Genomic DNA, 19219 nt, shown 5'->3' with positions numbered 1-19219 from the left:
TGCTATAAATGAAAAAGCGCGATCCTGGACTACTTTATTTAGGCAGAGTTCTTGAGCAGCTGCTTGTGTTCAAAGTCCTTTTTAACGCTTTTAGATCACATCCCTGGTCATATTGTGCATCTATATAACAATATATTCAAAAAATCAATTTCTTTGTATTTTATATCAAAATCCAATCATCTTTTCTTCCTGTAAAACACAATATAACATGTGCTAACATGAGCAAGTACAGTACCAACCGATTTCAACCAATAACATCATGACATCCATCTGTCAATCAATCTGCAACTTTATAGCAACAAGGGAGGCATGTGCGTCTCTGGTCTCTGTAGCTCCGTATACATCAGACCGGCAATACGGCATCCAGAGGAGGCTCTCATGACCACGCCCCCTTTTTGGGGGAAACCAATCCCGTGTCCCTCATCGACGGTAACAGAGTAAACAGAAAAAGTTGAAACATGTCTCCAAACTTCTACTTTAAACAAACTGGTAACAGTAATAACGCTATGCTGAAGAGTTGCTGTTTAGCTGGTTGCACCAACAATAAATCCAAAAACGCTGATCTCCAGTTTGTTCCCCTGCCATGTCCTAAAAAAGATCTAATAGAGGGTCTTTATGGCTCCAAGTTATAGACCAGACCAGCATGGCATCATGGCTTCAAGCTACAGACCAGACCAACATGGCGTCATCGCCGAGGCTGCGCTCCCTTTTGGGGGATAGAAACTCGCTGTCACAGGAGAGAAAATGATGAAAAGCTGTTGTGTAGCAGGTTAATGAGATTTTCACACTGAGATCTGAGGCTCATACGATACGTGAATATTCACTGTCAGTGTGCTAAATGGCTAAATGGTGCTGGTGACAGTGACTAGCATGGCTAGCTAATGTTAGCTTGAGTAATACAGTCATACATCAACATTAAAGCAGCATCAGACTGTCGTCTCCAACTAAATCTCAGCGTATAGATCAAACAGTTGGTTATTAACACGTTGGGTATTTACTGACAACACTTAGCCTAACGGGGTTCAGTCAGATATGTACAGATGTCTGGATCAGCAATATCCGCCCACTGTGTTGGATGGGGGAAGACCGAAGGGACATGGCGCGGACATCCTTCATTTATTAAGGTATCGCGTACGCTCAGGCAAGGTCGCAAAATAATTATTAGACGTGTATAAAACAAACGTTTGTTTAACCAGAGATGAATGCATACCAACTTGTCAAAATCACAATACAAACATACGTCCGATTGCATTGAAGTCTCTGAGATCTTTGGTTTTCTTTCCCTCGTAAAGGGGGCGCGGCCTTCACTTTTTGCAAAGTACCCATATGTGCTGGTCTGATGTATTGCACTACAGTCTAAGCCCGCCCACTTTTTAGCAGCCCAATCAAATGTGAAGGATTTGATTTAAATCCTTCTTGTAACTGTACACCACTGAAATATTGCATTCCACTGGGGAACATGTCACAGTACAGAAACTAAAGATGCTCCAACTTCCGTTTCACTGGCACTTTAAACAACATTTGAGGATTCTTTTGTTAAATGAAAGCCTAAAAGTAGAATTTACACAGCCCATTAACGCAGTACAATAGTCATTAATGATTAAAGAAATGCAAATCGCTGGTGTGTAACACACAAATACCACTTGTGTTGAGCTAGATCCTGCAGGTACCTGACAGTAACGGGTCTCAGCAAAACAGAACAAAGAGTAGAACACCCACCGATTAAAGCATTAAGTGGCTGCTTCTGTTAAAACAGAAGATGAAGAGATCCCATCCCAACAACGACAACAACGTGAACACTGTTCAGCCTCCCTGATCATCCAAAGGACAAATTTAATGTCTTGTCTCTAGTTCTGATGGTAGGATGCATTCGCCGATTTCGGAACACCTTACAGAAAAGAGAAAGAACGTCTAGTGTACAAGCCTCCGTGAGATGAAATGAGTCACGTGTATTATAAACAAAACACTGATTGCCGGTAAAGGCAAACCAAACACACTTTAAACTGCATAAATGGAGGACTTGTCACGTTGAGAAGTTGCAGGCTCGGGCAGCTTTGCCTCCATGTCATGTCAAGAGGAGGGAAGTGACATCATCAGGAGATCGTGCCCTGCGATGCCAGGCTCCGGGGGCTAAGAGGCCCAAATCTCAAAGACATCAAAAGGGCTTCAATCTCAAAAACAGCAGACCTGTCCTATGTCAACTGTCACTTAACCCCCCCCCCCCACCACCAGCAACTCCACCAGCAGCTCCGTCCCGCCGGGCTCCAGCAGCAGGTCAGGGGTGGAGAGGGAACTTAATCAAGGGTTCTCCAGTTACAAAAGCCCCTCCAATCCTGCCGGCGAGCTGCAGCAGGCTGACAGAAACAAAAAAGGCCACAAAATGGGACTGGCTCTTTGTTCTCAGGAGACCTGGAGCCCGACTGCTGCTCCTCCACAAACTGTTCGGGAGGAAAATAGAACAATGGATGGCGAGGTGAGAAGTAAACATAAGGCTGCACCATTAATCGGAAACTTTCGCCTTTTGATTAATAATCATAGATTTCCAGGCCACAGAGGCATTTTCAATTACTGAAAAGTCATATTGTGGTACATCAACAGCCTAATAATAATCAGACTGAATTTGGTTTTCACTTCATTATTCAGTCCGACATTGTGTTCATGTTAGCCGTTTTCTGTTTCGGAAAGGGAAAGTGGGGTTATTCTGCTCTCAGCAGGGTCCTACGTATGCGTCCCAACGTAATTCTTTTGTCCACAGGACTGCGGTTGCTAAGTTAACTTAAAAAGGATGAGTTGGATGTTTTGAAGTGAGTTTATATGAGGTACTTCTCCATAGTTATTACCTACAGTAGATGACGGTCGGCACGCCCCCAGTCTTGAGAAACAGACAGGAGTACCAGCACGGGAGCAAAGCAATGTACTGCTGTGGACGGGGGCAGCGGCAAAACGGATTATATATACATTTATTCAACACCAGTTTAAGTGTACGCTATATCAAGAATATTTAGAATATCTTCACCCCTTTACCCTGCTGTCAGACAGCCTTTCTGACGAGGAACTGAACTGAAAGTGAAACTTATCAATGCTCTCTTCAAAGCCACCAGACTCCATTGACAAAAACAGTAATTTTACCTCTCAGAACACGGAAGATGCTGGTCTACCGCTGCCTCCATCTGTTAGTTTGTTTGTGTTATTGTGCAACTTTGGTGAATCCGAACTAACCCTTTAAACAAGTCACACGATAACACAAACTAACTACAGAACGAGGCAGCGGTGGACCAGCAACTCCCGTGTTCTGCGAGGTCAAATTACGGTTTGTCAATGGAGTCTGGTGGATTTGAAGAGAGCATAAATAACGGCTGCAGATCCCCATCGGAAAGGACTGTCTGACGGCAAGCGGTGAAAATATTGTAAATATAGTGTACACATAAACTGATATTGATTTGACACCTAAAATCCATTTTGCTGCTGGCCCCGTCCACAGCAGTACGTTGCTTTGCTCCCGTGCTGGTACTCCTGTCTGCTTCTCCAACCCACCATCTACTGTAGGTAAGACACTATGGATAAGTAGCTCATAAAACCCCAGTTCAAAACATCTGGACTATCCCTTTAATGTTTGTGTTGAGCAAAGAAACATGTTGATTTAATAGCTATGATTTGTGTAAGTCCATCTACAACAACCTGTATAGCTCGTCTAGCTCATCCACATCCGAGGAGCAGATTCTGGCACTGGTGCAGGAGGATGACGTTGCCTGAATCCCGCCTAAAAAGTTGATTGTCTTGTAACCAGAATAGAAGAACAAGTGCCTCCATTACAAGTGACCGATCAGAACCATGCGACCCAAACAAACCTCACACAAAGTGTGATCTGTGGAAAATCAGAGCCACAAGCAACACAGAAAAAAGCAGCAGCATCATCTGGAGACACTTTTTACCAGACGACCACAGCCAAGAACAGATCATGGATGGAGTTTCCCTTCAGGTTGTAGCTGCACCACAAACTAATAAAAGAACTGGATTGTAACAATTACAGTAAAGCAGTAACACTGAAAACCTTTGGACTTTGAGAAAACACTACAAAACAAAAAGGAAAAACAAATGTTTGGCTTATGTTTCTCAAAACCAAGACAAATAAGTTATTTATAGTTGTGATGACAATGTTTAGCAGAATGAGAACACAAGTGAAAGGAGTGGAGACATCATCATCAAATGACTGCTTCACCCGAAAAAAAAACGTCAAACAGCAAAACGAAGCAAACACTGATCTACTTGAAAGGGAGGAACATTTAGTTTGTCTTTGTTTGTGTTTCTAAGATCTATTAACGCTCTAGGAGAGGGGGAAAAACGGCCACACTTCTGATGTGTTCAATGGTAAATTAGACAACACAGGCAGTTTTGAAATGTCCACATTTCTGTTTGAAAGTCACCCATTTTTCCACAATTAAATTGCCAATTATCTGAATCATCTTCAAAGCATCCACCCCCTTCTGAAGTAAACCAGGTCGAACTTATTTATCCACATCATGATAAAAGGCACAGGGTCCCTTCTTCCGCCGGCAGGCCCGGCCGCTACTCAGTATTTCAGAGGCTATAGCAGGCTCAGTTTTAAAGCTAGTGGAGTTAAAAGGAGATGAGACTATAAAAACCTGATGAATGCATCGGTACCAACCATGTCATTCTAGCTGGTCATGAAGAACGCTAAATAACGCTCCAAAGTTAGGCAAAATTTTGGCGAGGAAAAACTGGCATGGCCATTTTCAAAGGGGTCCCTTGACCTCTGACCTCCAGATATGTGAATGTAAATGGGTTCTATGGGTACCCACGAGTCTCCCCTTTACAGACATGCCCACTTTATGATAATCACATGACGTTTTTTGTATGCAGTATAAATGTGTTATTTTCATCTATTCTAAAATGTTGTATTTGAATATTTCTGCATACTGGGGTCCCTAATCGAGCATTCAGAGGATGGATGATGACGTGCTCACCATCCGATCACCGAAAATTAAATTCTTGCAGAAATCTCCAAATGTTAAAAGTTTTTGATCCCAAATCACAGCATGGCTTTTTCTATGGTGTTCCTCAAGGTCTTGGTGTCTTAATGTGGTATTCTGGAAGGATTATTGAGCATTTTTATCAATTTCGTGGTAAAAATGGTTGAATGTAGCACCAAATCTGTGTAACAAATGGTATCAACTGAGAAATTGCTGCCACAACCTACAGTATGAGACACAATAAAGCATGGGAATGGCCATCATATACATCCATCATAATACTAATTCATGGTCATTCTGATTAATGACTAGAACAACTTGACACACAGTGCTGAGCTGCATCTTAAATTAATCTTCAGGTTCCCATCTTTCAGATGATGTACACCACTTCTATGTGACATCTACTGTTGACTTTTCATTTACCCCTAAACATCCCATCCCCCACCTCTCTAAAAAATTGGGGGGGAATGGTAAGAGGTTAATGCAGACTGCAATAAAAGATGTTGATTTTCATTGTGTGCATATATAAGAGCATCAGCTGTGAAACTGGGCCTGCTCCTCTCACCGTGCAGAAACACATCATATGAAAAGAAAAATCCTAATTCCAAACAATTTCCCCGACTGCATTTACTACACGGCTCCACCATACTGAGAATATTCTCAAGGAGTTCATTAATAAAAACTAGGACGGTGCTGAAATGAATGTGTGAAGGCCGTGTTCTTCTGGTGCCGTTTCCTCACCAGCTCGTGTCAGAATATCACGTGTACGAATGCAGGCGGCGGCGTCATTAAATGATTCATACTTACGAGCTTCTCAATTATTCAGAGGGCTGGAATAATTAACAAGGCATCTGGAGGAGAAGGAGTTGGTTAAATGTGGAATATTTTTGTGAGGAAGTTTAAAGAATTTCCATTTCCCAGCATTAAAATTAATGTATTGAGCCAGGTGTCTTCAGTAAATGATGTCGTATATATAGTAAATAACAGCCTAGAAAAGGAAAAAGGATGCAGCATCTCCTCTGTGTTTACAAGTGATGCTTCTGTGCCACGGAAAATACTCTGATTGTGTGTCCATATTGTTCCAGTCAACAGTTTTTATGTCGTTCTAAATCAGGTAACCACAAAAACTGCTTTGTGCAACATTAGGAGCAGGGTCTGAAATTAGCACCCGTCAGGCACTGCGCCACTCCGGCAGATAGGGAAAACGCTAGGGATGGGAACTCCTGGCATCTCATGCCTCTGTGACTATCGATTCCTCTTATTGATGCTTTCCGACAAGTACGCATGCACAATGATGCGACGGCATTTCAGTTTGTTTGGGACCGGAGCCATGGCGGAAGGAAAAAAAAAAAAAAAAAACGCTCAAAAGCATAGTGCTAATAAACCTGAGATGAACCACAGATGCATATGAGATATTTATCATTATGAGCATTTCTATATTCCTCAAAGTAAGGAATTGTATGAAGGAGAACTAGGGTATTCTATCGACGCTCAGCTCTACTGGAAAAACAGCAAACTGTTTTGATCACTTCATCAGAACAGGATATCTTAGCTCTCTTTTCAACATTCTTTCGACAAAATCTGGAAATTAAATTAATGCCGATTTAAAATCTGAAATGCAAAAAACAAAGCCGGTGGAAAAGCGTGCGGTCTGTGAAACTAAAAGGGACAGAAAAAAAGACACCAGACTCCATATTCACAAATGGTTCCAAGATGCTCTGACAGCTCTTCACTCAGCAGAGTCCCATTGTTAAGTACCATTTAGAAAAACTCTTAGCGAGGAATTGACAACAACTTGGCGGATATGTTGCTCTCTCTTAGGCACTGGAACTGGTCTCAACACACTCCAGAATCACAACAATACCTTCAACGGGGTTTACTGATTACTGAAAAGAAATGGAATGGTATGGAAAGACAAGAGAAATAGTGTTGTTGAATCAGATTAAACCTCCCGTCTTCCATCACTGACCCTGGCAGCACCGGGGAAGACGTCTCTCTCCACTGACACAGTTCTGTTGGCTGCATGGTGTGCACGTCCGGTGGGAATTAAATAAATTAACACTCTAAAGGCGCTAATGGTGTAATGCAGTTAAGTCATCGAGTGATAAATGCCAACACATCTTCCATCAAGATCAACCACAAACAACATCATCCCTGCACATTATAATGTGGTGCACATGATTAACTCCATGTTGTTTAGGGTTTGGATCACTTTCCTCCCTCCACTTACTCAGGACGTAGGGCAGGGCAATATGACAAGATTTATATTGTCAAAACAATATAAAATGTCCATCGTATGTATTTTTCTATATTGTGTCTATCACGATATAGACCAGGCCAGGGGTCTCCAACACGTCGACTCAGAAATGGGTTCAGGACTCAGCTCCAGGTCGCGAGCTCCAGGCCGCGAGCTCCAGGCCGCGAGCTCGGTGCATGCACTGACTGTGATTGAATGTTGTGTTAATGACGTGCGTGCCGTGCCAGTGATGACAGACAAGGATCATTATAGAATTATAAAAAGGCAGAAGTGGTAAAATGAAGAGCCGTTTGATGAATCGGTTGACTCCAGCGATACGGCCCAGCTTTTTCTGACATGAATGTCATGAAATCTAAGTTCAGAACAAGACTGACAGATGAACATTTAAATGAGTCCATAAGAGTGAACCTAAGTGGATCCACTCCAGCATACACCTCTCTTGTTGACTCCATGCAGTGCCAGTCATCTCACTAACTGTTAAAGACTGAATGCATGTACTACATGCATGTGAACTACAGATGATGAAGGGAATGAGAAGGGAAGTGATGTGATGCAGTGATATGTGGACAGACAGTAAAATAAGTAACAACATAGTTTTGTTTTCTATGACATTAATCTGATGTGAATGTAATAGTGTGAGCTTAACACATTGAAAATGTAAAGAAATGCATACAGAAAAAAAACATGCACATGCTGCTGAATTTAAGATGTTTTTATACAAAATGTGAGTGTTGGATATCAACATTTTCTAAATGTTCACAAAAAAGAAGCTTATTCAGCTAGTTTGGGTGGAGCTGAGGGATGTGAATAAATGTTACTAATAATATAAAATATGAGCTCTCAGCCACTTTCACTTTGTCAAAGTAGCTCTCAGAGGAAAAATGGTTGGAGACTCCCAGACTAGGCCTATATTTATTTATTTTTTTCTCTATAATTTCACTTAAAACGGTTATGTTCTTTTGCACTCAAGTTCTTAAAATGAGAAAATACTCCGTACTTTTAATTTAAGTATTTAATTCACACAGGAGTATACAAAAACAGACTTTACCATGTGGTTATTTCATATAGACTATTTATTTATTGAGTTATCAGAAAACATGCTGTATCGTGATCAATATCGTCGTTGAGGTATGAAATGACCTCTATCGGGATAGAGATTTTGGCCACATCAGCCAGCCCTACATGTAGCCATTTTCTTCTGTTTAAGAAACTACGACGGTACGTCCAAGTTCTCCTTCACACTTTGAACAATATTTAATCATCAATATTTAACCTTAGCTGTTGTCTGAACGGCTAAAATGCTTAATAAATAACTTTTATCTTTACTAAGTTTGGTGCTGGAACAATCAGTCAATTTATAATAAATTGCAGATAATTTTGATTATTTATTAATAGTCATTTATCAAGCAAATACGCACAATATTTGCTCTTTCCAGCTTCTCAAATATGCTGCTTTTCGCTGTTTTCTATCATTGTAAATTTTGAATTGTTGGCAGGACAAAACAGACAATTTGAAGACGTCACCTCGGGCTGCGAGAAATTATAATGGACGCATTTTAAAGGATCAATTGAAAAAACAAATTGACAGAGTAATTGATAATAAAATATTAGTTGCAAACACAACTAGGATTTAATTCTTAGGGGAAATTATTTTCTGAAGCTTTGAGAATACAGCCTCAGGAAATTAAATGTTAAGAGCAATTATGTTTAACAGTGACTATGTTTACATACAAAATATTAAGTTTCTTACCCTTATTATGAAAAACAAAATATTCCCACTAAGCTGTTTACATGGCTAACGAAAATGAATATTCCACTAATATTCCCGTTACATGCAGCTGTGCATACTCTGACGTGTTCCACCGTGCAAACACGATCCTTCAACCACCTTCTTGAAAAGATCGTTGTGATATTTGCGCATAACTAAAACCCGTTGATATCCGAGTCTTTCGTAATGTTTAAAAGTAGGTGTGTTTCTCCTTCCAACCAGAAACGTGGGCTTTTCATTTGGGCATGCATCTCTGCAAACTGTCGACTAGTTGGTTTGTGTTCAACGCACAGAGCTGGCCGTAAACAGGCGAGAGGCCGCGTGTCGCAAACTGCCGTAAAAACCCCGACTGAGAAGCATATTCTGAATGTGCTGTATACATGTCCAAAGAATGCTCCCAAAACCTGAAAAGTCATCATATCCCAAATGTCTTAATCTGAAAAATGCTCCATTCAGAATATCCAAACAGAATATACTGTTTACGTGACCCTTATCAAGTTCAGAATATTGTCATATCCAGAGTAATAGTGGAATATCAGTGTGCATGTAATCATAGTCAGTGTAAATCTAAATATTGTAGTAATAATTTGCTGCTAAACTTTTCCTGGAGTCTAATAAAAGGAGATGTTTAAGACTTCTTTAGTCCTTGAATTCAAGAATTTCTCAGACTATTTAAGGGCTCACAACCAGTTTTAGATACCCCCAGATCTCCAGTCTAGAGTCCTTTTAGTTTCAACTCTCTTGTCAGTTGGTCTGTCTGCGTCTGTGTGTCGGGCCTTCCCGCAGTCTGGCCCAGATCCTGCTCAAATTGGATTTGAAGCCATTAGTGTCCCAACTCGAAGCATATGTTCCAAGTTGCTGAGCATTTCATTTCACGAGACGACGACGATGAGGGGGCCGAGGAAAAAAAAGAAAAAAGAAACACAGACGGCGCAGAAAAATAAACCAGACACAAACCGGGCTGGACTGAGTCTGTCGCTCACAGACAGACAGGCAGACAGACAGACAGACAGACAGAGACGTCCCGTGCTCTGAAGAAAGACCACTTTGACTTCAGGGTCACGTTCCTGAGCGTTGGTTTGTGACTGCCACTGTGTGTTTGTCAGTCTGAGTGTGTACATGCATGTTTTCATATGCGGTTCAGAGAGCGATACCTTCCACACTCCACAAAAGGCGCCGCTGTACTCCATCACAGAAATCTAAATATTCTGTCTACGGGGGGAAAAAACATTAGAGCAGGGATTATATTTCAAATGTCGGGCAACCCCCTCACTTTCTCTCTCTCTGTCTCTCTCTCTCTCTCGTTCTCTTTGCTGTCATGGAAGCAACAACTTTATTTATGTCCAAATACTGTGGATGCAGTGAGTGAGAACCCCCAAGCAAGTCGGATCATTATCTCTCAAATCCAAACAAGCCTTTACTTTCCCAGAACAGAGCGCGTATTCTATAAGCACTTAAACATAGCGGGGGGATGGGCTCATAGGAGAGTGTGATCCCGGGGTTCCCAGTCTGAGTTTAAGAAGGGCAGGGTAAAACTCTGCAGGCTCTGTGGAAGCCAGGAAACAGCCTAATGTATTTATCCAAACACATATCTGCTGAGAGGCCCCACGGCTTCAACACATCCCCTTCCTACGGGAGCTTCACCTCCAAAAACTGGAGGAGAGCTGCACAATATGGCCAAAGAAGGAAGATTATACTGATTATTTGGATAAACGTTGGGATTATTTGTTCCAAGTTTCAGGAATTTTAACTGCATTTCTGCACCTCAAACACACCGTCACTGTGTCACTTCTCATTGCCGTGTTTCTCAGAGCAGCAGAAGCTGGAAAATGTCACTCCTGCTGTCTGACTCTTAATACACCTAATAAACAGCTTATTTGAATAATATCATCCACAGTCTGCTCTTGTTTGTCGTCGTGTGGAATAAAACTAAGCTATCTCCGGATGACAAATGATGATACACTTTTAGAAACTGAAGCTTTTTCAGGATTTTCCTCTTAAACATCAGGCATATCTGTTCTTTCCCCACTTTGCTTGTTTCTTTCCTGTTCATTTTGTTAATGAAAACTAGAACGAAATTAGGGCTATCCTGAATACAATTTTTTAGGCTTTGAAGCTTCAGCGAGAAATATTCGAAGGTAGGGGTGTTACGAAATATCGCGCTATAAAAACGTGACATTGTGCATCGTCGAGACGAAAAACTGAATTGCAATATCAGCGCATCATGGGTACATCTAGTCATACAAGCACTGATCTGCATTTCCTCGTCTTTTTCAATGCTTTGTTTGAGCAGACGAGGGCTCTCTGAGTTCAGACCAGTAGGTGAAGCACTGCCCCCCAACGTCGGCTTTTTTTTCCAGAAATAAAACTCATTTAGTTAATTTTGGCATATCGGCAGCATGTTATCAATAGATAGTCGGATAGAAAATGTATAATATAAAATATATACTTAAAGTACCAAAAGTAAAAGTAGCCTACTCATTATGCAGAATGGCCCATTTCACAATATTATATATTATGGTATATCATTGTAATATAATTATTGATGCATTAATGTGTTCATCACTTCAATGTTGCAGCTGATAAAAGGTGCTCATTTTAACTACTTTATATGCTTAATAAAGATATATTACTTAATAAAACACAGTTTATTAGTTGATTTTTATTTAGTATTAAGTATCTGAATCTGCACATAGCTAGAAACTTATATTGTCAAATAAATAGATAATTTAAGTAAAAAGTACAACATTTCCCTCTGAGATGTAGCGGAGTAGAAGTGGGCTATAAAGTTACGTAAAATAGAAATACTCAAGTAAAGTACAAGTACCTCAAAATTGTACTTAATTACAGCACTTGAGTAGCCTACAGTCCACCACTGCTAAAGCACTAAATTGTTTACAAGAGCACAAGATCTAGTCTTTTAATTTTGCTTTCAAAGTGCACCAGATTGATGCATTTAACTTTAAAATGTACAAAATTTAACTTGTGATTTCCCCCTTATTGCATGCAAAATTAAAAATGTTCCAATAGAAACCACTAAAGAATATACAGTGTGCTGCAGGGACCACAAGAACCATCATATTGGTGTGATTGTATGCATCAAAGGGTTAAATCGAGCATTTATGAAGTGCTTGGAGGATATTTGAAAATATCGCCCAGCCCTATCTTCCACCTTCTCTTAAGCCACCCACCCACTGCACGCTGCGACGGCGGGGCTTAGTCCATCCCTTTTCTTCTTCACTGTGCTACCATATAATGCACAAAGTTGGCAGTTTGCGGGTCGGGTTCGGGTTGTTGATTAACACATATTTGCATGTTGGGCGAGCGGATTGGATCAGGTGAGTGCGACTGGACTGACCCATACATCAATAATGAGCGCAGTCAGGAGGACTTGGAGTAACTGCAAAGCTGCATTCTTAATCATTCAACCCGTGTTTTTCATCAGATAATGAGAAGAGAACATCTTTTATGAAATAAGTTTGACTAAAATGACAAATGTATTGGTTTTCGCTGGACTACACTGACTGAAATATTCAATATTCAATCTGATGACTAAAAAAGGACTTTTGACACAGGACTGAGACTAAATAAAAAATATAGCTGAAAACATTTTGTCTAATGACCAAAAGTTGTGAAAACTGGACTAAAACTATGAAGGATAAACATGTCTAAAATGTGACCAAAACTAATGACAATTTTTGTCTTAAGACAAAGACTAAATCTAAAATAGCTGCCAAAATTAGCACTGCTATTTTCCTTTAAAGAGGTTTTTTTTCATGTGAGGTCTCTGCTGCTTCTCCTACTCAACTACGCTTGAGGTCAACTGGAGCAATACTGCACACTTACAACAAAATCTGTCAATCATAAGTAACAAAAACATTAAAAATAAGCAGTGAAATTTCAGCAAAAAATGGAAGTAATTCATCTTTTAGAGCCAGGAAAATATTATTTGCACCATCTATTTATTGCTTTGTTGAAAAATGAAAAATTGAGGGAGCCTCTTCAGACATCAACCTAGAATCTGTCCTGGTGAATCCTGTACTGTCGGCCATGTGTTAACCTTGACTCATATTGAAGCATTTGGCCTGATTTATTGCCGTCTTTTTTGCCAACCATTAAAATGGACTGACGTAACACAAACTGCGAGGCGACCTCGTCTCCTTTTCACATTGAAGGCACCGACGCTCGCCGCGCTGGCAGCCCTGCTCTCACAGCTGAGGAATCCCAGAACAACACAGTGGCACAATAATGTGAACGCTGCCAACACCGGCGGGAGGACGGTAAGAGTCCCACTCTTCTGTTTACATGACCATCTCCCCAAAATAATCCTGTTTACATCAACGTGATTATCCAGACAGAATTGTGGGAATCTGAGTGTTTGAGGTTAACAAAAAAAAACTTGTTTGCCAGACGTTGTTGCTCCCAAAAGAGCAGCTGGTTGACTTTTCAGCTCCTCAATCTGCTGTCCAAATCTTCCTCTAGCTGAAATCTACCTGACGTTTGTCTCCTTTATGATGTTATATATATATATATATATATATATATATATATATATATATATATATATATATATATATATATATATATATATATATATATATATATATACAGTATATACATACATACATATATTTGCATCAGTGCCATGTCTCACTCGTCATGTAACATAAACTCCTGTTCTGAGTGTCAACCTCACCGGCCACCATTGGTTTAACTTCCCTTCCACCTCAACGTAACACGATGATCTGAGCACACGTGCACCCTGACCGCCATCCAGGACAAAGGACCAAGTGAAAGGACTTCACAGTGTCTCCTATCCGATGGCCATTCAATTTAATCAAAATCTAGATTTTTACAAACTGCTGCTGTTTTCTGGAACAGTGTTTCATGCTTGTGGTAAAGAAATGGTTGTTTACCAGTCCGTCCTTTTTAACCTCACGAGACAATCTGTGGCATTTCACCTTTAAGGACAACAATGAAAATAAGCTTTGAGCTTTGTGTTTTTACCCTCAAATTGAATTAGATGTCAGGACTTGGGGACTGCAGCGTTCTATTTAAATTAGGGCTGTCAAAGTTAATGCAATAATAACGCAATAACGCAAATTGTTTAAACACCACTAATTTCTTTAACACAATCGATCTTCGGAGGTGGTAGCGGATCCATATGAAACTAGAAAACCTAAGGAATCCATCGGTACCAACCGTGCCATACTAGCTTGGAAGGAGGCTAAATAACGCTCCAAAGTTACGCTATTTGGCGAGGAAAAACTGTCATGACCATTTTCAAAGAGGTCCTGTGACCTTTTGACAATTAATAGCCCTAATTTAAATAAAAATAAAATCTGTCTATTACAAAGACTACAACGGCACTTATCAAATCAGGGTGTTAGCATGGGCTCTATTTTCTCATATTAATGCCTGTTCGGTGTGTGACTTTCTTAAATTAGAAGTAAAAATCACCACCAACATGCTTCATATTAAACCATTTTGTCCAAATATTTCACCTATTCTTATTTGTTGAACTTCTAATATAGAAAATACCAAAGAGAAATTGAAAACAGCAGAAGGAATGTGTGTCGGCTTTTCTCCAAAAAATAATCATGCATCTAAAACAGCCAAATCAAACCGAAATGACCCAACAAAGAATTTCAATATATATATATACCATATATGAAGTTAAATCAAAGAGCAAAATAAAATGAAGCGACAATGGAATCCACTATGAACACAACCGACCGGCAGCACTCTAGTGCTCTCCTTCAATCACTTCCTGTTCCTGCTGCAGCTTCACTTTCTTTTTACACTCTGGGTGAAAATAAAATATCTCAAGCACACTGTGCCTGTAACCATAACCAACAATCACTCACAACTCTTTTATAAAACTGCTGTAATTGGGAGAAGACACAAAGCATGCAGACACAGATAAAACACACAGCGCTCTGGTGAGTGTGTGCGTGGCGAGGGCTGACGGGTCACAGCACTCTGACCCACTAATGAGAGGCAGAGCGTAACCACATCAGACAAGAGGCACGCTAAGTAACTGGTCCGATAAATAAATAAAAAGAGCGCCCTAATGCGGACAAAGCGTTCATGCACCACAATGACAACATGGCACAAACGCTAACAGTCTCGTAGGGAGCAGCGGTGAGCCGTCCGCAATGAGAAACGCCTGAGTCAGAAAAGCTTTTACTCCGATCTGTGTGAACCGCGTTTAGTTTTCAGGGTGTGATTGTGTTGCATGTTTTTAAAATGGGACTTCACCTGCCACACTCACTGCAAACGTTTATAGTAAAACCAGTAAAATCTATACTCTTAAAATGTTACATAGTACAGTTTGTGCACTTTTTGGTGTTTGCCTGCTCTCAAAGTTTGTCCTCGCTGGCCACCGTACGCTCTCTGAGCTTGAACCAATTAAATCAAAGTATAAACAAAGACTCTGCATCAAACAGGCTCCTGATTGGCTTCCTGTTGCAACTCAAAATGTCTACATTTCTGCTGTTTTTCCCCCAAAGTCTGGATTGTTACATCTTCTGGAATTTGTTTGAAATGTCACACAAAACCAGCCTTAAACCACCAAAAAATGTACATAAGATAAATAAATCAGAGTATGTTTAAAAGTTGTCCATTTAAAATTGAAAACAGACAGGAGGACACATTTTATTAAAATTAATTTATTTTGGATTAATTCTGATTTTAGTTGACATGGCAGGTGATCCACAGTGTGTGTGTGTGTGCGTGAGACACTTACATGTGGACATGTGGAGGTTGGAAGCGGCTCTGGTTGATGTTGTAGTGTGTGAAGGCCTGTGTGGGGTTGGAGCTGTACTCGTCCACCGTGATGGTCACTTTGCCATGAGCCATCCTTCCGCCGTTTGGACATGAGATGCCGTTCGTTCACCGGGATTCTGCAGCGAGCCGTGCAGCGGTCATCCTTCAGAGCCGCTCAAGAAGCCCAGGAAGTCTCCCAGCAACAGCAGCAGCGACCCAGCCGTCCAAATCGACCACGACACACTGCAGTCTGCACCGACGGGAGCAAAGAGAGACACACACACATACACACACACACATCAGCTGCTTTAAACAAGACCACAAGGCATGCATGCACTTCTGAATACACTGGTGGGAAGGTCTTTTAGATAAAGAAGAAAGTAAAAACCTCTGTGAATAAATTTAGACACACATTTACTGTTCAAAAAATAAAATGCACAAGTAAAAACAGGTGGCTTGAAGAGCTATAATGACTGAGCACAAGCAGAGCACACATCAAGTAATCTTTTGCTCATAATTTCCAATCACAATGTTCATTGTGATCAATACTTTACTGCAATTAAAGGTTCTCTTGTTTGGTTTCAGGGAGCACAAATAGAAACAGTTGGTTTTTGTTGTCACAATTTGATTTAATTCCTGAAACCATAACTCGTAAAATCCTAATTAGAAAAATTCAGTGAGGCAACTTAAATATAATTAGCAGATTTATTCTGCCTTTTCAAACAATATGGCATTTTGTTAAGTGAATAGAAAATTATTTCAAAAACTCAACACTGGACGCAACAATTTACAATCTGGAAGGTTTCTAATTGCTGCTCTGCTGCTCATAACCCAGCTGGTTTTAATGCAAACTAATATATTCAAATGTAAAAATGACTACAGGCATGGCCTCTGAGGCATTTGCCTGTTGAACATAAACCAAGCAAATAAAAAAAAGCTGCAAGTTGATCAAATATGTTGCAAAGACTTCAATAAAACAATTGCACAATGCACGCACAAAACAGGTCTGACAATTATCCCCAAAACATGCAAAAATAAGGCAAAGTCCTGCTTTTCTTATTCCAGGCCTGGTGCTCCAATTCTGAAATGAACAATTAATGTTCCAGCTGAACTGCTCTCTGCATAACCGTACAATAGAGACTAAAATTATGCAAAAACACACCTGAAATTCTGGAGGAAAAAGCAGCTAAAAGGCTGCACAACAAGTGTGGTGTGTATGTATCTTCAGAGCTCACTCACCGGGCTTTGCTGTGTGTGTGTGTCTCCTCGCAGCCCTGAGCTTCCCTCCTGCCTGACCTCCCTGACTGATAGTAAAGTGGCCACTGTGGGCTTGACAGGCTTTTTATACCAGACCTCCTGATGCAGCCACGAGCACAGAAGAAGAAGGAAAAAAAGCCCTCAATTTGTCTTTTTTTGGAGTGTAATAATCAGCAGCTCCCGAGTTCATTTGATGGTTAAATCCTGTGATGCAGCGGTGAGCAAAAAAAGAAAAAAACTCCAGTTGTTGAATAAAGCAAACAACCTCCCAATTGAAACTGTCCTATTTTCACAAAAAAAACATTGATTTATGTTTTCTGGGTCAGCTGGGTGCTACTTCCTATGATATGTGCTATGAATTTAAGTCAGAAAGATTTATGCCAGCCTAGAAAAAAGAGGGTATACTATATCCTGCAAATAAAAAAAGCTATTTACCTTGCAAAGTTATTATTCCAACTTAATCCTGCACAAGAAACACGTTGGCAGATCTTCCAGGGCCTTCAAAAAATCACTTCAATTAAAAGCTGCCCTGTCAGATGCCTTGAACACCTCAGCAATCATTTCTCCCATCTGAATCTCAAGTACACAAAAATGTGCTCTTTTTGTGCAAATGCAGGCCGATTTGTGTGCAGCGTGCTTCCTCGCCGTGTGTGTGTGTGTGCGTACGTGTGTGAGTGTGTGTGTGTGTGTGTGTGTGTGTGTGTGTGTGTGTGCTCGCCTGCCTGTCTGTCTCTCTACCTTGTGGCTACAGTAGCAGCAACTAGCTGTGTAGCTTAGCCTGCTAAACCTGCGCTGGATGTGTGGATGTGTTTTATTGTGCAGGCTGTAGCTTCACTGTGAGCTGCTGTTCTAACAGCGGCGGTGCAGCTCAGTCTGTGAATGTCCAGAGAAGCCTCCATAAAGCTAACTTCACCATTACAAACCCCTCTCAGAGGGTAGAAGGCGAATACATTGACCCTTCCTGATACCATGCATATACTGTATATATAAATATATATATATAGAGATATGTAAATATCTATATATATACACGATGTGTGCTACGCGCCTCTTGCTGTTAACCGCCTGCACAAATGTAGACAAAAAGAGAGGAGGTCCGTGCACTGCTGAACTCTGCTCCTGGAATAATGAAGAGCACCTAAAGGTGGTCAGTGTCACGGCACCGCACCGCCGCGCTAACCTCCTGCTCGTCCTCGGAAATGACAAGCCACCTTTAACCGACGGCTTTGTGTCAGGAATCTCTTTTTTTCCTCCCCCTCTCTCCTCTCTCTCCCTCCCTCCCTCCTCGGTGCTCAAAGCAAAGCGGAAAGGTTGCTCTACCTTCGTCCTGGAGCTTTTTTGTGGGGTTTTTTATCTGGCCGGAGAACGAGTGTCGGGTCGGGGTCGCCCTCTACGCGGCGGCAGCGGCGGAGGGACGCGGGTCCATGCGGCAGCAGCAGCAGCAGAAGAGCGGGGAGGTTCGTCCGCGGCCGTCCGGGGGTTGCGGCAGTCTGGGCGGATAGGGCAGAACCTTCGACCCGGCGGGACCTCGGCTGGCTCCTGTGGAAAGAAACCAGACAAGAGAGCGAAGGAGAGAGAGCCGGAGAGGAGGGTGAGAGACACTGGCAGACAACAGGAGAGCGAGAGAGAGAGAGAGAGAGAGAGAGTGCAGTGAGTCGGAGCAGCCACTGGGGTCAGAGAGCAGAGAGAGCACGAGCGAGCACAACCCCCCGCCACCTCCCGTGCGCGCGCCCTCACCGGCGGGCACACGCGCGGCAAGGCGCGAGCGAGAGAGGGAGGAGGAGGAGGAGGGCGCTCGCGCAGTCCCGCTCTACCTCCGTGCTGCATTCGCTTGCTGTCGAATATGACACAATTACTAAATGACTAAATTGAATAACTTAAAGGGGGCGGATATTTTGGGTTAATAAAGCCAAAATGCTAATGTAGCTTACACGTATTTACACTTTTACATAATAGCAATAATACAGTTTGATAATGAGGTTATAAGCTAACTACTGTATGAAGGGTTTATAAATTCTAACTAACTAACTAACTAACTAATATGTTGTAAGAGCTCTATTAATTTATTATTATAAACGATTTATAAAGACTGCATTAAGTTCATTAAGTGGAATTAATTTTATATATATATATATATATATATATATATATATATATATATATATATATATATTTAGT

General features: G+C 41.1%; 1 protein-coding gene across 3 annotated transcripts in view; it reads right to left on the bottom strand.

Moving 5' to 3' along the window:
• Positions 1-18911, bottom strand: part of mpped2a (metallophosphoesterase domain containing 2a) — a 104718-nt gene extending 85807 nt beyond the window's left edge. Inside the window, exons 1-3 of one of the 3 annotated variants that reach the window (XM_037747617.1) lie at positions 17477-18239; positions 17024-17245; positions 15765-16034 (exon numbers count right to left, since the gene is read on the bottom strand). In XM_037747617.1, the coding sequence (XP_037603545.1) occupies positions 15765-15877 (113 nt within the window). In that variant the 5' untranslated portion in view covers positions 15878-16034; positions 17024-17245; positions 17477-18239. Of the gene's footprint in view, positions 1-15764; positions 16035-17023; positions 17246-17476; positions 18243-18361 lie in introns of those variants that run through there. The other 2 variants (XM_037747625.1, XM_037747633.1) reach the window with 2 other exon arrangements.
• Positions 18912-19219: the final 308 nt, after the last annotated feature.

This window comes from Sebastes umbrosus, chromosome 2 (genome assembly GCF_015220745.1).
Source record: "Sebastes umbrosus isolate fSebUmb1 chromosome 2, fSebUmb1.pri, whole genome shotgun sequence".
Lineage (NCBI taxonomy): Eukaryota > Metazoa > Chordata > Actinopteri > Perciformes > Sebastidae > Sebastes > Sebastes umbrosus.
This window is presented reverse-complemented; position numbering and strand designations above follow the sequence as displayed.